Below are 23,732 nucleotides of genomic sequence, written 5' to 3'. Positions count from 1 at the left end.
AGGAAACGAAAAGGACAGGAAGGAAGAGACATCAGAAGATGTTGCCATGTGTAGCTGGTGTTGCGCAACACCGGCTGTGCAGGCTGGTGGAAACGTAACACGTCGATCTCAAGCAAAAACAAAAATGATGGCCTTGTAGCAGTTGAATACATCTCCAAAGGGAAACTTCACTGCAAAACTCAAAATATTTAGTTGGTTCTGGTGCTGTATATTGATGACACTGTAGATGCAGCAAATATGGTCAGGTGAAATTTTCAGTGGTTTGAATATGTGCCTGAAAGAAATAATAGGATGGGGAGAGAGGGAAAAGACTCTAATAGCAAGCTGCAGATGTTGCAGTAGTAATACCTAATATGGACACTGCAGGCGAATTTTTGCCGTTGGGACGCCGGGATGTCCCGTATGTATTTATGTATACATTTGCTTTATGTTAATGCTGTAGTATCTGCAAGGTAGCTGCAATACTATTCAACTGCCAAAGTTGGCAAGGCCAGCTTTGACTGAATTATTCTTCAGAATTTTTTAGAATTGCAGCGTGCAAACAAAAGTCGTGAAGCATTCAATTCACAGCGCATGCCTTTTATATTGAATCTTCCCAGACTAACAAGAAGTCTGAAACAATATTAGTTCTCACAGTCTGAAAGTGCTGTAATTTCACTGGTGCCACTTTTTATGGGCAGTGCAGTGGCGCCTGTGTAATGCCATTACAGACCCTAGACGGCGTGTTGCAGCATTTAAGGGTGCAAAACATATTGCCTTACTCGCATATGTCGCATCTGCATATAGTCGTACTTGCATCTAGTTAAAACACCATCCGAGGAGCTCAAGCGGAACGCTTCAGGCGAAATTGTCCAATTCATAGCGTGCTGAAATGCCCGACATCCTGCTAGAGATGCTTGGGGTGAATGATGACGTAACCTTCTCTACTACATTATGTCCTAAAAAAAGATTAGTTAACAGACAGAAAAGTAAATCAAACCAATGAAGCAAAGATTGCGTGTAGAAGTTTGTTTCTTGCTATTTTCTTGTCTTTGCAAGGCTGACCACGGTTTTACACATTCATTTTTCTTCACTTAATGTTTCCATTTGCCCATCCTGCCATTCAATTTCCATTTGGCTTATCCCCACAGTGGGTTTGCATCCTTTTCCGAGGTCAACATTATGGAAATCTTTATTTTTTTACTTTAATGCTTGCTCTTTCTATTACAGTACAACATACACACTGGTTGCGTAGCCATCATGGAATGTAATTTATAGTTAAATTATGGCTAGCTATTTAATGCAATAACATTTTTTGTAAACCACCCACCTCGCGGTGTATATATGCATGATGTCCGTATCTAACCACTTTCACGCCAACTTGGGTCACAGCTAGGGCATGAGCCAGTTGATGTGATTCAAGTCTGTGTAAAAGAGGTTACATTCGGACATCCTACCGAATCGTTTTGTATTCTCTCGGTGCTGGGCGAATCGAACCACGCGTCGTGTGGGTTCCTCAAGCACAGCAGCCCGACACTGTAGCGAGCTGCACCACGAATACGTGTGGACTTAGCGGTGGCGTCGCTAGGTGGCACAGCGTGTCTAGAGAGAAAGGCAAGTGATCTTACAGTATGTGCCACTTGGACCCGCTCTGCCGACGCCAAACCAACAACGGAAGCTGCACTGCTGTAAACCTGTATATCATTTTCCTCTTTAACTTATGCATTACATGTTCTTTTTTTTCGTATGCTTTACCATAAAGCCTGACACGGAGGGTTCCTGCTTAAGGGTAGCGGAGTGGCCCAGTGCGCAGCGTTGGGGGGAATGGAGACTGGGTAGGTAGATGCCACTTTAGCGGCCACAGACTAATGTATAATGACACATTCTTTTGTTTCATGTGTTAATGACACGATTTATTGTAAAATATCCATTTGGAGGTTTTCCTGAAGTTCATGAGTGGGTAGAGCGGGCCCAGGTGACCCATACCGTAAAGATAGCCTCCCAGAGGGAAGCGCGAGGGAGATGCCAGGCTACAGTACATGGCTCATATGCACCGGTGCAGTTTTGGAGGCTACGCAAAGTGCTTGCGCAAACTTCGTGGCGACGCCGCTGTGGTGCAGCAGTGCTAGGGAGAAGCGTGAGAGAGAAGCTCGGCCACTCCACATGCCTCGTCAAGCTTCTTAATGAACACTTGGCACTTGTACAGAGCACAGCTGCTTTTGTCTCGTGGCTTCCTTCATTAGAATCACTATAATCGCAACATAAAACATATCACCACCAGCTGCACACTCATCATAAGAAATATTGTTAATCGCATTAACGTCGCCAATCATACCCAAAGGAGGGATGCACCGGCAATTTTTCATGAGACCGAGCTTCCCGTGATTTGTTACTGTGATTGGCATTATTTGGGAACTTTGCCCAGCTTGCGGTATGTTTGTCCGTCCCTATCTAACCTAATGGCATGATGTGTAGCGCAAGGGTAAACCACGAAGAGACATTTTGTCTCTTGCGTTGTCTCTTTGTGGGTTTGTCCTTGCGCCACATCATGTCATTAAGCACCAACTAGCCCAGCAACATGTCCGTATCTATACCTCTTTCACTCCAACTTGGGTCACAGGTCTAATGGGTAGAGCATCGAGCGCTGAGGGAACTGGGTTCGAAACCAACCGTCGGGCCAGATTAGGCCAGTGGATAGGTGCCACTGGGTATGTGCCGCTCTTCAACGAACCGCTTCGTGCCAACTAGCGCCACTGGACATGTGCCCCTGAGTATGAGCCACTCTTGAAGTAATCTTTTTGGCGCCAACTTGCGACGTGGGAGCGAACCGCGGTGGCTTCTCCCCCCGTAAGGGGGTCTCGGAGTCGCTCCTCAGGACCTGAATAAAGTTCATTGTCTGCCTGTCTGTCTGTCTGCCTGCGTAACTGGGTATGTGCCACTCGTCGATGACAAAAAACAAAAAAAGAAAGTTCCGGTAGAACTCATTTCATAATGAATGTCGATGTTAATGCAATTAGCAATGAAGCAATTTAGCGACACAAGATATTGCGACTGCCGAAACGTGTCATGTATAAAACGCCCAGCATCAGAAAATTCTAAAGGATTTTTTTTTTCTTTTTTTGTCATTGAAGAAGCGGTACAAATCCAGTCGCACATACCCGACCCAAGTTAGCGTCAGAGGTTCGTTGAAGAGCGCCACATACCCAGTGTCACATTTATACACATACTCGGGGACCCAAGGCGGTCCAGTGGTTCGTTTCAAACACGGTACCCTCAGTACAGTAGCACGATGCTCTACCTATTAGACCATGGACTGCCCTGATGATCAAAGTTGACAGGAAAATGATAGACACAAAAGTTACAAGCATATGTACCGAAATGTGCGTGATGTATCCTAAGAATGCCAATTGCATTTATAATCATTTAAAATTTATCTGGTACTGGGCGTAATTGAACCTGCGTCATATATGTTCAGACACGCACGGGCTTCGTGTAGACGCCACTATAGATGGCGCAGCGTGTCCAGGGGGAAGCACGAGAGAGGAGCCCAGCTGCAGTACACACCTAATACATGCGTTTCGGCGGTGTCATTGCGGTGTGTCGCTACACTGGTTCAAGGCTAATCGCATTAATTTCAACAGTCATCCTGAGGTGTTTTTTTCTTTCAACAGCGGAACTGTTAAGCCGGTCGTAATGTGTGCCGCCTGCCACTGCGTTGCCTAGCAACCACCTCGCGGAGCGTCGCGCGATATGCTCGGGAGAGAGAAAGAGAAACTAATTGTAGCAGCACCAACGAGGCAACGCGCAGAGGTGCTGCCGACGCTATCCGCGCTTCTCCCTTTCCCCGCATTAGCGCCGAACGCTCGTGGGGTCCGTGACTGCAGCAGGCGCCTCTCCGACCGAGCTCCCACCAGCTGCGCGCTACTGCGGATGCGCCGTGACGTCATCCCGGCGTGTCGTCTGCTGCGCGTCGCCCGTACACTGTGCATATCTTGCGCCCCACTTCCCCTACGTGTGCTCGGACTGCAAGTGCTTCGCAAAGTGTTCCCCGATGCCACGGACCACGAGGTAATGCTTATACACTTCGTATAACTTAGCATCACTTGGCATTACTTCGTATAACTTAGCATCACTTCGTATAGCCAGGGCCAGCTAGGAACCAATCAGCTCCACTGTGTCTTTAGCCTTGCGCTACCAGTACAAGCTACCCCGATTTTTTTTAATTTTTTTTTAGGGAAGCGTGATGTTCTGATGACGATGATACGATTAACCATGACAATCATATACGAAATGTCTAGGACGCTGGCAAGAAGGCAAATAAATGACTGACAAAGCGCCAGCTACCCTTAAGCACTTACTCAATGTGAATAACAAGAGAGAAAAAAAGCTATCACATGAATACAAAATAAAGGAAACAAAACAGAAAGAGACACTCATTGTGTAAAATATCAAAAGAGGTAGAAGTCACATATACCTACACGAGAACACAATTAATATACGCAAGGCGTGATAACATCAAGGGTTGGGAAACTATATAAACACTAGACGATGGTGATGTACATCACCTAGCTTATGTCCAAGGATATTAAGACAAACGATGTTATGGTGCACTGGAATGGTAATGTCTACGAGGAAGCGTGACGCAGACATCACGTGACTACGTCCCCGCGGCCTATTAGCTTCGTTGCCAGCCGAACCGCACTTACGATAATCGCTTCTTTCTCATTGTTAAATCTCATCTCTGTGCCATTGGCCAATCCCCCGTTGTGGGTTTGTGTCATGGCCTGGGAATCATCATCATGATGTGCCATTGTTAAAGGGCAGCAGCAGCACGAGAGCGCGGGCATCACAGCTCGCGTGTGTGACGTGTATGGTGGACGGGACCCGTTCGGATCTTCCATATTAGCCATGCAGCAGCAGCAGGGTCGGCAACGCCAACATAGTCGGAGGCCTCACCAGGCTCATCAGCAGCCGACCGAAGAACCTCAGCAGCAGTCCCCGCAGCATTCTCAACAGGCTTTGCAACCTGAGCAGCAGCCGTCTGCGTTTCGCGAGCGCAGAGACCGCGTGGTGGACTCGGTGCTGAGCACCTCCCGGAGGGCGTCCGCGCAGGTGGCCAGCTTCGTCAACACGGCACGCAGTGAGCGTTCTTCAGCACGTGCTTGTTCAGATAGTTTTCGGTCTTACTTATGCAATAGAATTGTCGCCACGGACCAGGAAGGATTAGCTTTTGGGCAAGCTATTCCAGAGCCTCCCGTGGCTAAACCTGTACTTAAGAGAGTGGGCTCGCGTGCAGAAGCATCGCCGTAGCTTTGTTAGTAGAGCAGTTGTGAGAAAATCTAGACGCAGAACGCATTTCGCGGTCAATTTTGTTCAAAAAACGCGTGCCAAACAGCTTTATTCTTCAAACGCTTGGAGCAGATGTTCAGGTAGTGAACGTCGCTTGTCCCTTGTCATTTAAAACTTATGACGCCTCCGTACCACTTGTGCGCTGCTTGAAATGAGTACTACTACAGTTGCAGTAGACCAGAGTTCGTTTGGTCTAGAGGCGCAGGCCTACGTGGCATTTGAAAGGCAGTATGGCATTTGAAAAGCAGTAGGAACCATTCTTGTAAAATAATAATAATAATAATAAAGGTGTTCAGGTAGTGAACGTCGCTTGTCCCTTGTCATTTAAAACTTATGGCGCCTCCGTACCACTTGTGCGCTGCTTGAAATGAGTACTACTACAGTTGCAGTAGACCAGAGTTCGTTTGGTCTAGAGGCGCAGGCCTACGTGGCATTTGAAATGCAGTATGGCATTTGAAAAGCAGTAGGAACCATTCTTGTAAAATAATAATAATAATAAAGGTGTGCCCAATGGGAGTGAAAGTACTCCGGAGTACTTCGCAGGTGTACAAAGACTCTCAAAAGGAGTTAAACTTGGGAAGAGCGCACCCTTATGAAACATTTGCACCCTTTGGTGTTTATATCGTCCCCAAATAATAATAATAATAATAATAATAATAATAATAATAATAATAATAATAATAATAATAATAATAATAATAATAATAATAATAATAATAATAATAATCTATCTCACGTGCAATTCCTTTCCTTAACGCTGCGTTTACGGTACTTCCAGGTCATGAACGGCATGCTCGTTAGTAGCGTGACAAAGCATTCCTGACAGGCAAGCAGCGAGCGCAGAGTTCTCAAAAGAAAACGTAAGCGAGACAGACGACGATTGTTTGGGGACAAGATATAAGCCCCAAAGGGTGCAAACTTTTCTTAGAGCGCAGTTACTCCCGCAAAGAGTTGCTAAGGTTCCCTCTGTTCCTAGAATGTGCGTGCACTCGTATAGTCCTTCGACCGAGTTCACCATCAATCCCGCCACCAAATGGCATAAACGCGTGCACAAGAAAGCATGATGTACAAGCCGGACAACCGTATGTAAGAATTGACTTCTGGCTTTGTTGGTACGACACGTTTGATGTAGTATTTTAGCGCGAATATTTTTTTTCTACACGGACACAGCAAGAGACACACACAAGTACCCATTCTAGCCACTGTAACACAAGCGCTGTGTATGTAATAAGATGTAAGAACGCGCGCACCTGCGATGCGCATGCGCGCACGCAGAGCGGATGTCCGGCTGGAGCCAGCCTTCGGTGGGGCGCATCAACGAACGCGCCGTGTACGGGACGTGCGTGGCCGGCGCCGCCCTGGTCGTGCTCGTGGCTATGGTGCTCATCGCCCGGGCCGGAGCGCGCGGCACGTCGGGCCTCGCCCTGGCCGCCGGCGACGTTGGCGGCGAACCGCACAGCGTCGAACACGTGCCCGCCGTACAGGTAAGTATAGGTCACCACACCAGCGCGCACACATCATCGGACAGCATCACGTGGAACGTGTAAATTATTTAATGAAAGCGAAGCTTTCTCTCCCTCTATAACCGCGTGGTATAAACTGTGCCGTTCCTGCGGAGGCGATGCAATCAAAACTGCACCGATCCCGGATACATTGTATAATCAAAGCTGGTGACTTGGTAACGTGGGCCAATATCCTGGACGCAGTGCAATCAAAGGGGCCGCTGGGACGATTTTGATAGCGCGCATTGTGACGTCTCGGAGGGCGCATAGTTCTGCCTCATGCATTTGCTTGCTTTATCCGGGTTTGGTGTCCATGTCTCGCCGATCAGACGCAGCGGGGCCGAGTCTCACACAGCGTGTTCGTCGGAGCTGCGTGAAGATAATGTCCCTAGATAAAACAAGCTATTTACATGGAGAGGAGAGTTACGTAGAGCGGGAGAAAGCCATGTGTCGTAGCGCGTTCGCACTAAGAACAGCTGTGACATTAACGTTTAGGTGATTTTGGAGGGGGAGCAATTGCGCAGTGGCGCATGCCATAAATGCTGTTCGTATAGTTCAATGCGACCCCGAAGGACGTTTACCGACGTCTTTATTGGGAGGTGCACAATTGAATGCCTTTGCAAGAGGTGTAATAACATTTGAAATTAACACAAAGAAGCTTCGCGTCCACCGATTCCCAGTGTGCGGGATCCGCGTAATCTCATATGCCACTCAAACCGTGTTCATGCTGGTCCAATACGGCCTTGATATGTTCAGTCATAGTTTCGTGGTAGGGTAACTATAGGGAGGAAGCGATATATTGTGGTGAGCCCTTATATATAGCATATGGTTGCTCAGCGAGGAGGAATTCTGCGGTATTTGTTCTGCAAGTTGATTGGGAAGCATTCTAAGGGCCGTCTGAGACAAGCCACGTCCTCGCTGGTAAGCAGGAGAATCGATAACACTGACCAGCAGGATATACATTTAGTACTAGCTCGTGATACAGGCAGGTACTGGTATCCCTATTCGTGTCAGTACATGCGAAAGATCAAGGATCGACGGCTTTAGAAAAAGATCGCTACTACATTAAAACTAACGCCACCATTTCTCCCGTTGCCTGTTTCATAATTTATTTCGTATATATATAACCATGTCTGCTAAACAAGTTATTATCATTATTTGTTTTATCTCGTATTTCGCACACTTTCACGCCTTCAACTGACGTCCGTATATATAAATGCGCGATGAAACTGTGCACCCATCTTTTCTATCGCTTTGTAAGCAGCAGTATAGGGTTGCTTCCAGCTGGAGGTGTTAGTGCGATCAGGACAGTCCTGATTGTCTTTGGGGGTGCAGGATCAGCCGTGCTCTTCGCCGTCGTGCAACCAGGTGTCGCGCACGCTGCTTCTCTCGCTGAGCCACGAGACGTCCCCCTGCGCCAACTTCTACGAGTACGTCTGCGAGGGCTGGAAGCGAAGGCACCCGCTGCGAGATGACAAGTACCAAGTACGTCCATCCCTTGCAGAAGTCCAAGCAAGACAGAAGTTTGTGGGAAGACGGTGGTTTGAAGAAATGAAACGGTGGTTGAACAAAGAATGTCGCTGTAGACAAGGTTTCGACGAGAGGAGTTGTCAGGGCAGCAAATGCTTTGCGTACAGGGTCGGTCACGTTTAGAGGAAAGGCTTGCTGATGGCAGCTGAAAGAGCTCGAAGCAGCTAGCGGATGTCTAGTTTAAATCCCAGAAAACTATTATTTCATATATCGACATCATCATTAGGCTTCGTATAAGGCACATTTCTCCCGTAAAGTATATCGAAGAAATGTTGACGTGATACCGCCTTGAATGCTATTGAGGCGTTTCCCATAAAAGTGGACGACCCTGTATGCGGAGCTTGATGTATCACAAGTTCGTCGAGGGACACTCATCCGAAAAGATTCGTGACTGCAGATAACAAAGACGTCACATCCGTCGATCCTTCTTTTTAGAATCATTCGCATGGCGTCGTGCGTGGAATATACCTCCAAACAGTCGTGCAGCTTGAGGCTCTCTAGCGCACCGGTGCTGATGGGAGGCTCAAGGAGGTGTTGCAATGCCTCTCGCTGATGGTGTGTTTTTTCTCTCGCACTTCCGCTCCACCATTGCAAACGTGCTCCGTCGATCCCGATTCAGTAAGTGCGTGGCCTGCGATGCTCTAAAACTCCAAGCACAACCTTGCAATGTGCATTTCTTATTCTGTTATCAGCATGTTCAGTTCCTTATTGAACCATGTAACGCGCTTTCTAAGTCATATGTCGGTAATTGGCAGTTATTACAGCAAAGCGGTTGTTCATGCGCTCAACGTGTGCATTAACGCCGATCAAATTACTTATTGTATTCGGCTTGCAATTCTTATGGTTGTGTTATTATCTAATCAGCCATCTCCAAACTGTCCAGTTGTTATCGTTCATCAACCGCAGACGGGGACAACCGCATGCGCGAAATAGCGATAAAATTCATCCTTGATAAACATTCCCCAAGCTCGCGCATGCTCGTGGCGAGATCTCTCGCCGAAGTGGTCTTCACTGCAAGCACACCTAGTCGGTGGAGGAGCCACCCTTACGGAGCACTCGCACTTGCTATACATCGTCTGCAGCAAGGATAGAAATCAAATTATTGATTTGTTAATGCGTGTCTGTACGGAACTAGAAAATCTAAAGCCACTGTGTTCCGCGTGAAAATTTGGAGACGGATATATCGGAGTCGGTGCTTGAACAAAAAATAGGGAGCTGAATTCCACTATTACAAGGTGTGACGTAAAGCTTCTAAATAACCATTTTGAGTGGTTAATCTTGTTTACTTAGTTGGTTAATTGTTACGTATCACACATTTTCTGACATCTTCCGGCGAAACAACGTTGTTGCTGTTAAAACCACCCTTCACATCTGCCGCGCATACCTTCAGATATAGTTTCCCATGGGATTAGCCAGTCAGTGAGTTTGCATAGGTGGCCCACAAAGAAATGCTGTAAATCACTAAATAATCACATTCAATGACACACCCATTTGTACAAGATGACATAAACAAACACACTGCTTCTAACAAAAATATGCTCACACTTGACGTTTTATTATATGATGCGTACGCATGGTAATAGGCTAGTTTAATAAACAAGCTGTAGCGTCCCCTCATGTTGTAAGGGCAGCACCCTACACTCGAACTATATATAGTCGCACCGTTTTCATCACGCAAATTGTCACGCCAAAAAAAAAAAGCATGCAAGTTCGCTGGTTCCGAAGAGAAAGGATCGGCCGTAGGAGGCGTTGGCGTTATGTCAGTAACCATTTAAATGCGCAGTCGAATCGTATACGCACACGGGTGAAAAGTATGCACGCTGTCGTGTCCCCATCCATGGCCGCAGGTCAGCGTTCTGACGGAGGCCGAGCGCGAGGTGCGCAAGCGGCTGATGCTGGCGCTCGAGACGTCGGCCATCCCCCGCCGCAACCAGTCGCAGATCGACAAGGTGGTGGCGCTGTACCGCTCCTGCGTGGGATCGCTGTCGCGAGAGGGCCAGAGCCTGCACGACCTGCGCGCCTTCTTCCGGCTGCACAACAACCGGTGGCCCGAGCCGCACGCGCCCGACCGGCCCGAGTTCTTCGACCACCTGCTGGAGCTGGACATCCGCTGGAACCTGGCCATCGCCTTCCGCTACCGGTTCGCGCCGGCCGACGACCGCGCGGGACGGCGCACCGTCGTGCTGCAGCCCGTCGTGCCCGACGCGTGAGCGAGACCCCTGCCCCTTCCTCGTTCGTCCAATAGCGGTGACGGAGCTAGAGCCGTTCACACTGGCGATTGCAGATGCGAAATCGCTAGTGTGAACGATGCACACTCTTTAGAGCTTTCACAATTGTATGCACACGTGGGCCACTCGTGTTTCCTGCAATGTTACACGTCGATACGTCTTGGCGATCACTTCAAAATCGGCCGCAGGTCTCTACTTGCTTCACGGCGCCCAACTTGTGGCAGCCCGGACAGGAGAGCTCGGGACAAGACACAGCTTCGAAAAACGTTCCGAATGACTGCCGACGTTCATGCGATTAGCATTCAAGCTTATGTATAGCGACAAACCGTATTACTAAAGGCACTAATCTCTAGTAGGGAAAGTAGGGCAAGAATGAACAGCGTGTACACGCTGTAGAAAACGTCACTAAATGCGGCCTCCCAACCGCCGCCAGTTTTGTCCTGCTGGCACTCTATAGAATTATGGTTCAGCATATCTGACTTAGGATCACCTACGGCGCGATTGCATAGGCGTATACACTCCAGGCCTAAAACAGTTACTCATTAGCAGCTAGAAGAGCGAGAGTTCTGACTTTTATCAGTCGTACATGTACCTGCGTAGTGGGCTCGCAGCAGTTGAAGAGCGCCGTGAAAGAGGTTATACAGCACCGGCAGACCTAAAGTGTCCCAAGTATCCGAAGAACGCTAATCGCATTAAAATGTACTTCTGAGAAAACAAAGTTCACCGGCCATTACGATACTCCCTAATGCTAAATTTGAGCGCAGCTCTATACGTGTTTTCATTTCGCGATACATTGAGGCATCGCACCGATCGCCGCACCGACTGGCAGAGCAGCCATGCGCGGCGCTATACCTATAGACCGGCCACACAGTTGCAGCTTCCCGGCAACTTCATTTTATGCAAGCGTAATCATTTACCGGGAAACGCTTGCGGCGAACGCTGTGCGCGAAGGCGAGCTTTCTGGTTCTTTTTTTTTCTTTCCCCCGAACGGCCGGCGCCGCCGCTGCCACGGATGCGCGCATGTGAGCGTCCATCTGGTGGTGCTTCAAGGTGGCTTCTTCCGCCATCTTCCTCGCGCTCTCTTCGCTATCGCAGTCTTCTGCTTTCCCCCTCACCCTTTCGCCATACTCTCTTCCTCCGCTTTCTGCCTCATGCTTTCACTGTAGCCTCCTCCTCGCGCTCTCTTCGCTATCGCCTTCTTTCAATCCCCGCGACGCTCCGTGTTCGCTCGGTTGCGCCGACGGAGGACGAGGCACGCCGACGCTCAACGCAGGAACTGGCGCCTAAAAGCTGCTGCGCTCTAAAACGGGCGGTCCTCGCGTTGCGCGAGCAGGAGCGTGCTGGGGCCGCCCACGCGGCGCGCGTACCAGTCGCTGATCGCGACCATGGCGACTCTGCTCGGCGGCGAGGCCAACTACGTGGACCTGGTGGACACGGTGGTCAGCGTGGACAGCGTGCTCGTGCGACAGCCCGCCGACGACACGCGGCTCGCGGTGCCCTGGACGCGAGTCTACACTGTGCTGCCCGGAACCACGTACCAGATGTGGCTGCGGCCGTTCGCCAAGTACCACCCGCTGGGCGGCACCGTGCGCGGACTCGACCCCGTACAGGTGCAAAGCCCGCGGTACTTCAACGTGAGTTGCGCATGTTGTATCCTATTATGCCACGTGCACAACGGCCTTCGCCGCTTTTGAACTATACACTAGCGTCTGAAATATTTTTTTAAATATTGCGCAGGAACTACCGTACGATGATTGTCATTGTAATCGAATAGCCCGAACGACGCCTTCCCATGTTTCTACATGTAAATAAATAAATAAATAAATAATAAATAATAAATAAATAAATAAATAAATAAATAAATAAACGAACGAACGAACGCACGAACGAGCGAGCGAGCGAGCAAACATAAAACCCCACAATTTGATTTAAAAAGTAAAAAAAAAAAGAAAGGAACTTATTCGACTCCACCGATCCTATTATACGGTCTTGCAGCCAACTAGAATATAACTCCAGAAGCTTGCACCAAGCATAGGGTATATATTGTAATAACGAATCGAAGAAATAGTGTGTCGATTCCAGGACGAACAAGGGAGGTCGAGGGTTCGGCCGTATTACGTATAGAGGTGTATATAGTTTTGAGCACGGTCAAATTCCGAGTGCCCCTTCGCCACCTTGTCATTTCTAATTAACAGCGCTGCAGAATGGCAGAATCTGACAACGTCACGGAAATTGATGCCGTCCAGAAGAACGCCCGTCCAGTTCAGATAATGATTTTATTTATTTATTTATTTATTTATTTATTTATTTATTTATTTATTTATTTATTTATTTATTTATTTATTTATTTATTTATTTATTTATTTATTTATTTATTTACTTACTATTACTTACCTTTACTTATACTTACTTTACTTTTGCATCCTGCAGCCCCGCTGGGGCAATTGCAGGGGTGGGGATAGCATCACATATCAGAAAAAAATCGGTCAATGGCAGTGAACGAACATCTCCAGGTAAAGCATTCCAATGTTCAATTGTTAAGGGAAAAAAATGTCCGCTCTAGGTTGAAATGTTCAAAGGTTAAGGCTGTGAGAGCTACGAGTACAGAAAGCTTCAGTGAACTAACCTTATTTATCTAAGCGGGTACAGGCGTGACCAGGTAATTATGGTGTAATTATATAAACGTATGGTGATGTGAATTGACAGAGGTGTTGAGGTTCAGATTATAAGGTTAGAGGAAGGTAAAACGTCCCTATTATATGTACGGCAGATAAAACGAAAAGATTTTTCCGCATAGACTCAATCTTGTTAATTTCATTTTTCTGAGAGTGGGTTCGATACTATAGATGCATATTCAAGGTTTGGATGGATTCGTGTTTTGTATGTTAGTAGTTCCTGTTCAGGCCGCGGTTCAAACTATAGAGCCGTATTTAGTATGGATCACGGAGCAAGAAACCTTTATAATCTTCCTCCGTGGTATGGATGAATTTCGGGGATAATTTCACGTTTTGTGAGACGTAGCGTCCGGTGAGAAACTTAATTCATTGGAGCAGCGAGCGTTCCTGTTGCTGGCCTATATATATAGCCAATCAGCGTTCACTGAAATGGCAGCATTCGACAATGTCACGGAAATTGATGCCGTCCGGAATAACGCGTCCAGTTCAGGTAAATATTTTTATTTATTTACTTACTTACTTATTTACTTACCTACTTTTGCTTACTTACCTTACCTTACTTTACTTCAGTTTATTTTACTTTACTTACTTTACTTTTGCATCCTGCAGCCCTGCTGGGGCAATTGCAGGGGTGGTGATAGCAGTACATATCGAATGCAGACAAAGAATTGGTCAATGGCAGTGAACGAACATCTCCAGGTAAAGCATTCCAATGTTCAATTGTTAAGGGAATGTTAAGGGATCCGTGCAAGTCCCAGAATAGGGACCCAGAATAGGGGCCTATGAATAGCACCCAAAAGCAACTGTTCGTGCCTCTTTCATTACGTGGGAAACAGATATATTTACTCCCTGCGTCGCTCTTCAACATTTCCTTTTGGGATAAACTTATTTCTTACTTTTTGGTGGGTTTCTCGCTCACGTTTGGGCTTATTTTCGGCACATGCTTCCTGGAATGGTCGCGGCTGATTGCTCAAAGGAGCTCTTTGGATGAAGAACGCTATTTATTTCACATTATACTAAGGGCTAGCTCGGGAGTCTGACAGTATGACGTTGCAAAAAACGACGCAGGCTGCTCTGCAGTGAGTGAAATAAAGAACGCGAAAAAATAAAAAATAAATGGGAATAAAGTATTATCCAGGAAGTTTTTAGAAATAATTCGAATCATTCCTAAATCTGTCTCGCCATACGTCATTCAGCTTTCGGTACATTTCAATAGCCATAGCTGGCTGGAGGCGGGCTGACCAGTAAAACTTAGTCAAGAAGAGCGATACCGCACTTGAAGGGCATCACACTTTTACTTTTTTTCCTTCTTGTTTGCTTTCTTTTTTGGAGCTAAACTTACCAGAAAGTAGATACCTCGCTGTTCCTGTCTTGGGTAGATTCCAAATTCCTCAAGCGGCGTTTTTTTCGGCGTTGCGTAACGCGGTATATAGGCCAAATGGCGTTGTTAGCTTCCGGAAAAGTTGGCTAGGCGCCATCCTCTCCACGTCGTTATGCTCCTCGGAGAAGATAAATTGCTCGCGTGCATTATATATATATATATATATGATCTGTTAATGCTGATAACCTCGCGTTCTCCTTGTAAGCTACGCTGTTCTTATTCCTTTGTTCCCTTGTCATCCACCATCGAAATGCCTTTTTACCTATACGCAATCATACACATGGTGTATATGATGCTGATGTCCCCCAGCGACCGTCGTTCATATTGTATTGCCGGAAACTTTTACGGCTCAAGTCAACATTTGGGCTCGCCTGGCTTAGGATGCAGTCTGGTAGGTCGATCGACCGTCCTACATACGCCAGCCAGCCGCGTTTGCTCGTTGACTGTGTCGATTTGCGTCTGAGTACATGATCGCTAGTTCGATTTTATATCGCAATGGCTGGATTCCGATGGCGCAGGACGATATATATTCCCATGTACAAATATTTCGGCCAATAATGAGGAAGAACTATAGAAAGTGAAATTTTGTATACTACAATACACGAAAGGCGTCCCTTGAAGCGCCCTCTTTCTGAAGTTATTTCTGACGGAAAATTCAAGATCTTTCTTTTTTCTTTCCCAGTCTAAATTCGAAGTTTCCCGGCCTTAAAAAAATGATTGTCGAGATGCTGACAGAAGTAATCGAAATGGCTACAGTGGCATTGTTATTGTACGATATGACTCCTTATTGGCATCGTATATCATGCGACCAGAGTGGTCGATATCGTCCGTATACGAAGACGTCATACAAGGACAAAACGACGCGGATTGTTTCATAGCTCTTGGAAAGTAAAAAAAAAAAAAACAATGAAATTAGGTCAAAATATAGTTTATCGTTTCGAAAAAGCACAATGCGTTATGTGGGAATAAGGGCTTCGGATTATATTTGACCAACTGGATTTATCCTTTAACTTGCGCTCAAAACACGGTACACAAAAACAACAAAACAAAAAAAAACAGCAAAAATAGTACAGAGAGTGTCCTTCACCACGCAGTGATGTACTTTTTTTTTTTCACAATAATACATCTGATGCTGCTGATGCCCCAGCGACCGGCGTTCACATGATGACGCGCAGTGGTCACAAGAGCCTTGATATTATAGGAATTTCGTCTTACAAATTTAAATCCGCAATATCTCCACTGAAGATTGTTCTCCAGTTGTTACGAGAAATTATGCGGAAACGCAGAATCTCACTGAAGCCGTGTTCTCAATCGATCACTTTCGGGGCTGTACTTTCACGTTTGTGTGACGCAATGACACGCGCGCGTCATCTGCCATTAAAGCGATGGGATATTGTCTGCCGACCTTTCCAATGAGCGCGCAATGAACGTAATCCCGAAGTTATCGACCGAGAATATATATATGCTCTCGGGGCGCAAGTATCGAATTGGGACGTTAATTATAAGGGGCACCGTACGTGGCTCTCTCTCTCTCTCTCTCTCCTTGCGCATGCGCAGTCCCTGCTGACGGTGCTGCTGGAGAACGTGGCCAACGGCCGCTCTTCGTGGTACGTGGGGTGGCGGCTGGTGCTGACGCTCGCATGCCAGACGTCGTACGAGTTCCGCTCGTTGCGCCAGACCAAGTTCCTCTGGCCCCGGGGTCAGTGCGGGGCGTTGGACGTGCACACGCACTGCCGCGCGCTCGCCCAAAGGCTCATGCGGCCCCAGTGGCAGGGATTCGTCACCAAGGTACGGCACGTACGCGCCCAAGTTTTGTCACGTGGCAAGCAGTCATCGTCATCAGCATCAGCCTATTTTTAACCATGTAATGCCCGAAAACATGTTCCACGTCATGAAAATTTTAAACTTGTCCACCTTAATTCTGGCCATGATGATGATGATGATGATCGTTGGAGTTTATTGGCGCAAGGGCCAGATGTGGCCAAAGAGCGCCAAGGCGATGATAATGACTTGTCAGTGGTACATGAATGGTGAATTATAAGGTGTTGATAAAACCGATGTGGCATGGCTGTAAAGAGGCCTAAAATAGTCGCTGTAAAATGCGTAAAATCTATAGGTACTAAGAATATGCCAATGAATAATGAAGTGTGCTATGGATACGAGGGATGCATTGTGAAAGATTGATGATATACTAAAATATGGCCATGGAGAATGCATTTGCACACACACAAAAAATAAAAAACAAATAAGCGACATATTAGTTGTGTGTTAACTTAGTATAGTAATAATTGAACTATCGAACAGCCGCCAATGTGCCATAAATGGGGTGACATAAACACTAACGAGACTTCACATTTTGATCACATGTCCAGAGTTGGAACACCAAAGAAGACTGTTTTCCCGCGTTGTAAATGAAAAAGAAAAAAAATTATCCTGTCGTATTACTCGGAGAGGACCCCTTAGTACCTCCGGAAAATGTAGTCATGTTTTTGAGAACTACACAGATTTTTAATCAACTTCAGACAAGCACACCTAACCAGTCAAATTATTTAGATAACAGTACCGTTCTCGTACATCGATTTCTAACTGAAGATTACAATAATTTCGAACCGTAAGTATTTATCCACTTTGTGAATGGCGCAAGATAACCCGAGTTACTTTCGCGCCAGAAAAACCGACCCAATCAATTAATCAATCAATCAATCAATCAAACAACAAACAATCACTCAGTCAACCAGTCCGTCAATCAACAAATCGCAACCGAAAACTCGCTCCAGCGTATCAAAAACGCTATTCTATAGGCTATGCGTCAAGTTTACCATGCCTAAATGCGAATTTTCAGGTATCAAACCGAGCGTAGCATATTTGATGCCAGAGCACTTCAGAGTATTACAGGACTCCGAAGTTATACGTTGGGGTATCGCAGGGTTAAAGGGACTCTGTCAGTGAATAAAGTATACCCGAAATTGGAAAAAATGGCCTATATACCGTATTCAGAGAGGGCTTATTGCCGCCCTGAGAATTAAGCCAATCAGACCAGTCAAGATGGCGAATTTCACGCAGCAAAAGCGGAATTGGACAATTTCCAGAATAGCAACCCTGGTTCAGGGCTCTTTTCGTTATACTTCCTGTATATACGTGCGGCGTGTTAGCGACTGGTACTGCATCTCGGCGTGCGCGGGGCAGGTGCTGCTGTCGCCGGACGCCGTGTTCGAGGTGCTGGGCATCGTGAAGCGCGTAAAGAGCACCCTGGAGGAGCGGCTCCGCCAGGCCACGTGGATGGACCCGGAGACCCGGGTGCGCGCCTTCACCAAACTGGAGGCCCTGCGCGAGCAGCTGCCAAAGTTCTTCGTGTTCGACGGGCGCACGCCCGAGTACGAGCGATACGCTCGACTGCCGGACCTCACGCCCTCTTTCCTCGAGAACTGGCTCGCCTTCAGGTAAATCGTGGCCTCCGAGATCGCGCGCGCGTAATCTCAGAGGCCGCGGTATACGCTATACACACGCCCGTCTGCACCGCGCGCGCTCATGACGTCATTTGTTGCTCGCAGGACGCTTAATATAGAAAGAGTTGAAGCAGATATTTCGGGCTCGTTGGTTGCACTCATCGGATATCGTGTTATTGCGCACAAAGCTGGGACAAAGGTCGACACAGTTTGGCGACTTGGTTCAGCTTTATGAACGTTGTAAGTGCAATAGAATTGAAGGACGTGACACACAAGTGGTGTATTGTCCTTCAAAGGACTCGAAATGACGGACGCAAGCGCAAACTTTCCACTGAGTTTGGTTGTGTGTGTCTCTTATTCGACTTTGTGCGCAATATCTTGATATTTAATAGAAAGAACGGAGAGGCAACCGCTATTGTTTCTTCTCGACTTTCTGTGACAACGGGTGCTTTGATTCTACTGGGGGCAGCCCTGTGCGCGAAGTCAGTGCTCCCTTCAGCTTATTCCACTACAACCACAGAGCGTCACTGTCAAGGTGACTGTCACAAGGTGTCTTTCACATTCGAACACGGTGGCGCGCATATGGAACTTTTCGTGAAAACCTGAAAAGAGAAAATAATGCTCTTGAACGGGTTTTTGATCCACTTGGCGAAGAATTGGACAATAAACAGAACAGTAAACATGTTCGTGAGTGTCAATTTATTCGTCTATACTCCTCCTTCGCTACACCTGGTTGTTTAGAAACCTGCATGGGCCGTATTCTTAGCCTGTCGCTTTTGAAGATACTTTCAATTGCGATTGATCCCAACGGAATGCCGAGGAGCTCATAACCGTTTCCACAAATACAAGAAGTTGACGCTGCTATTTCTTGCAGCGTATTGAATTCCGACCAACTTTACACGGAAAAGCGAAACTGAACAGCCCAAGAGCGCAACTGCCACACCCTTGGTAGACGCCTATGAGCGACGTGCCTCCTTGCGCCTCATCGTCGGCAGAGCATGAAGCGAACGAGATCGCGGCTTGATAAGAACGCTCGCTTGAAGCTCGTCCATCCGGTGAGGCCCAAGCAGTCACGTGATTCACGGATGTCTACTATATCGGCGTCGCAGTTGCGCACTCTTGTGATTTTCAGTTTCGCCTATCTTCGTGAGATTGTCCGGAATTCGTTATGCTGTAAAAATTTGCAGCGTCAAGTTCTTGGATTTCTAGAAACGGTTATAAGCTCACCGCGGATGGCGCGCTTCGAGTTTTCCATTGGGATCAATTGCAAAGCTATAGTTGTTAAAACGTTAATTAGCTTAATTTGCATAATTAGTTGTCTAATTCTTACATCGTCTCATTTTCAAATGATGCCATCAAGAGAAAACGTAATTATCGCATCTCGCCTATTGTTAAGGAATTTCGAACGCATTTCGTGAAAAAACCCGGATATAGTAGCTCGCCTAAAGGATTGCGTTGCTCGCGTGAACAGATCAACGAACCTGCTTTCACAACCAAGTAGGTTTAGCCTATAGCATGTACATATTAGGTGACCAAAAGCAAGTGAGCGGATTTCAGCTGTCGCGGCCCTCTTTCAGAGTAAAGTATAGGTAAACTGTAGCTTCACCTGTGCTGGTAAGAACCAGCGGGGGCCGCCACTCCAGCAACTTCTTTTTTACAGCGTAAGCTGTTATGGGCTGATTTCAATATCCGTTTCGGGTCGCGATGATGCCGCCGCGCCACCGCTATTGCCGGAAACGCGAAAAAAGTACCCGGTTCCCGCCGGGATCGAGCCCGCGCCCGCTGCGTGGGAGTCGGATACTCTACCACTGAGCGACGCAAGCGTTTGCTATTGGGCCGTGGAAAATAGCCTTAATACAGGCACGCAGGGGGAGACGACTCGAACCTCCGCCAGTATGGTGGCGCCATCTAGGTAAGATGCCTGCAAACGCAGCGTCCGCAGGCGCAGATGACGATATGCGATTCAGACGAGGCGCGCAAGCAACGCGCTCCCGAGCTGCCGAGCCACCGCCAGTATGGTGGCGCCATCTAGTTAAGGTACCTGCAAACGCGGCGCGCCCGACATGTAAGTTGTAGTTGTAAGGCTTGATCGGGCTCAGCAGACTGCTGTGCAGAGAGCATTACAAGCCTCAGCTCACCGTCGACGCCGGGCGGACAGTTCAGATCGTTCTCGTCAAAATTAGGCGAACAGACTGCCGCGAAGACCCTGTTGTGCGTGGTGCCCAAATTGGAGCTACTCTTGAGCCGCTCCACCAGCTTACGCTGTGACTGTGCTGCGTGTACTGCGCAGGCCTGTGACTTTTTTTTGTAATCCTCCTTTATTAGAACCAAGAACCGACAGCGCATTTCCTTCAGTGCATCATACGGTGATGTTACGCGATCGCGGCTGCATGCAGGTACGCCCTGGGCCCCGGCGTGGACCCGCCGCGCACCTTCAACGGCTCGCTTGCGTCGTCGTCGGGCGGCGGCAGTGAATCGGACGAGGAGAACCTGCTGCGCTTCGAGGTCGCCTACGAGGCGGCCGCCAACGAATTGCGCCTGAACGTGGACGTTCTGGCGCGCCCCGTGTACAACCGCGGCGCGCCGGCGCCTATCAACTTCGGCGCGCTGGGCGCCATCGTGGGCCGCGAGCTGACGCACGCGTTCGACCGAGAGGGCGCCCTGGTCGACGCCGTCGGGAAGCCCAACCAATGGTGGTCACCCGAGACGCAGAGGTTGTGTGTCGGCAGTTGCCTGATCGTTCGCCTTCGTTCGCTGTGCTTCGGTGTACTATCAGCCTGCAGAGGGTATTCTGTAAGTGTCCACCTAGTGGACATTTTCATTTCGTCTGCTGCTGAAGTGCTGATTGGCTGGAGGCGCCTGTCTCCTTCTGACGCGTTACCCCAGCGCTGCAGCGCAGCCAATCAGAACTTCAGCAGCAGGCAAAATGGACTTGTCCACTAAGTGGACACTTATAGAATACCCCGACCCCCAAATTAAATTGAAACGCGAACAAGCCGAAAGCGACTTCATGCCTTACTTTCGTACTGTGTTCGCCTGTGTTTGTAACGATGATCAGATTCACGCTTCAAACCGTACGCACAGTCCACACGCAATTCTCAGAAACCGACCCCTATTCCCGTGTGATTACGACTACGGGGTGTATTATTGTTATTATTCAATTTTTGTTCGCGTTTTTCTTCTTTTTTTTCCATGCCGATGGTACACTTGAGTAACTCGTCTAGTAACGCACGTAACGTGTTTTTCGGGTCACATAATAGTTCTTTGTGTTCCAGAAACATTGAGAGAGCTAGTTAAAGTTTTATTGTGCCAGAATAAGGGGGGAGGCTACAAAAATTCGTGTAGCTGTGGAATAAAAGTGGCAAATATGATTAGTCCTAATTGCTAAATCGATGGAGAGCGAACCTCCCCTATTGCTTGTGTTTTCGCATTTCAGTACTTACGCTTACCTAATTACACCGTCAAAAGAATAATTGTAAGGGTGTATGGTAATGCGTATATATGTGCATTGCAGTGTAATGACTAGCAATGTGCACGGGCGATCAATTTTTTTCTCTCTCTCTGCTATAGTAGTGGTCCTTCTTTTGTATGCTGCATATTGTGACACCCTCCGCTTCGTACAACTGATGTTTGACCTGTACCTCTTGGCCAAGCTAGGTTACCCCCTTCTGAAAGAAAAAAAAAAAGAATCTCAATCGTTAGTTTGAGGTACACAACGACGAGCAGTTTTACTTACACCGCGAGCAAATCAGACTGAATTAAAAATATAAATTCTGGCATTTGTTTGTTTTCTGGCATTTGTTTTCTGGCATCAGTTTTGTGAACTTTAAGTGAACGACCATTGTTCACATTCGCAGGAAGTACGAGATGCGCGAGAGCTGCTTCCTGGCTCAGCTGACGCGTCACGTGAATGACTCGTCCGCGGCGGGCAAACTTCTGCGGCGGATCGTGACCGTCAGCTCGGGCCTGCGGCTCGCCTTCTTCGCGCACAAGGCGCACGAGCTCGAGAGCGGCAAGCGCGAGACGCTGCGTGACGTCACCGCCCTGTCGGGCGACCAGCTCCTGTTCGCCAGCTTCTGCTATGCGCACTGCCACAGCGTGGGCAAGCTGGGCGAGGTGCTGGACCTGCGCTTCGGGCGACGCACGCTCGGCGAGCTGCTCTGCAACGTCGCCGTCACCAACATGCTCGAGTTCTCCGAGGCCTTCGGTTGCGCCGACGACGCCAAGATGGCCGCCGCGGTCAAGTGCCGCATCTGGTGACGACGACGCCGAGAGAGGAAGCGGTGTCGTCGTCGTGTCGTAGCCGCTGGGGTCGTCGCTGCCTCATCGGCGTGGCGGTGCGGAGCACATTGCCGGTTCATAGCGTTCCTTTGAACCCCTCCTCCCAAGTCCTTCTAAAGGCGATTCCTCCACCCGCTTTTACGTCACTTAACACTGCGAGGGCTGATATTTTTCTTTTATATTTTCTCTTTGGTCTTGTAACTCTCTATCATGCGTTATTCTTTTGATAAAAGCGCGTCTTGTGACTGTGCATTTCGTGCTCGTTTGCATTCACCCTGCTGACAAGCTTGTGCGAGACTTTCTACAGCATGCATCGGGACTCCTGCCATGCGATACTGCGTATTTCTAGAATATTGTGCGCCTGAATACCATTCGAGTTGCACCTGAAATTACCATTTGGCTTCGTGATTTTCTTTGCTTTGTTAGTAATCGCAACCGTGTGTTAAAGCGCCGATTATTCCTTGAGAGATTGCGCTACGCTTTTCACCTCCGATAGTAAGCCGCACATTACGACGAGCATGGCGCCGCAGTTGGCACGAAGCGGTTTAGTCCGTTTAGTCGTCTGCTAACAATGTGCGCGCAGAAAATGGCGTTGTTCGCCGTCTGAAAACAATCCGTGGGCCGAGTTTCACGGGCGTTTTCGTTGATCATGATGTGTCGATGCCTGTCTTTAACGCGTGGGTGCGTCAACCTAGTGTTGTAACTTCACCGTGCAACGTGACCAGCACTCCTCGGGGAACTGCCCTGCGAAAGGCGGCTTCGAACAGGTATGAATGGGCTGCTTTAGTCAGCTGATCGTTGCGCGACTCGGACGTAAACGCATTCGCTCAGTTGTCGTCGATGCGGATAAACTCGCTTTCGTATCGCTCGCTGTTGCTTGGACTGGGACCTCACTGTTCTTGCTAAATTGTCTGAATGAAGCGCTTTGGTGAACTGTGGTCCTGTGCATTGCGGCTTGCGAGAGAACTAAACTCGATCGAAACCATCGTAATGAGTCTACGTTTCCATGGTGACTCATTTCGCTGAGTAGCAGTTGGTTTCGCGCTAGTCGATCATAACTAAAATATTCTTGCTAACTCCACTATATATCCACTACATGCAAGTGATGGCTGCGTCTTGCGGTGTTGTTGATTTTTAGTGTACTGTTCTCGGTCTGCTTTTTGTTTGTTTTCTCTCGCTTTTCTTTGCCGACTCACTTTGTTTCGTCAGTTCGCTTTTTTTTTTTTTTTTTTTTTCGAGAATAGCTCGTCGACAGCTACGCTACATGTGTGTGGGTCAGGACAGGTCGGATAAAAACTATCCGAGATGCTAAGAGGCTGCGTGGCATTCTCATGTCAAGATGCACAGCTGCGCTTTGCGTA

At 47.9% G+C, this 23,732-nt stretch overlaps 1 protein-coding gene across 1 annotated transcript; it reads left to right on the top strand.

Annotated features, from left to right (window-relative positions):
• The first annotated feature begins 393 nt into the window (after positions 1-393).
• On the top strand, positions 394-22,749 carry LOC119446187 (neprilysin-1). The gene is made up of 10 exons (XM_037710548.2): positions 394-400; positions 4,799-5,119; positions 6,604-6,812; positions 8,166-8,315; positions 10,208-10,566; positions 11,922-12,222; positions 16,202-16,432; positions 17,831-18,084; positions 20,487-20,804; positions 21,948-22,749. Exons 1-10 carry the CDS (start codon positions 394-396, stop codon positions 22,348-22,350), a joined length of 2,553 nt encoding a protein of 850 aa, XP_037566476.2. The 3' UTR covers positions 22,351-22,749.
• The last annotated feature ends 983 nt before the right edge of the window (positions 22,750-23,732 follow it).

The sequence above is a fragment of the Dermacentor silvarum genome, chromosome 3, assembly GCF_013339745.2.
Source record: "Dermacentor silvarum isolate Dsil-2018 chromosome 3, BIME_Dsil_1.4, whole genome shotgun sequence".
NCBI classification, from domain to species: domain Eukaryota; kingdom Metazoa; phylum Arthropoda; class Arachnida; order Ixodida; family Ixodidae; genus Dermacentor; species Dermacentor silvarum.
Note: the sequence above shows the minus strand (reverse complement) of the source record. Positions and strands in the feature narration are given on the sequence as shown.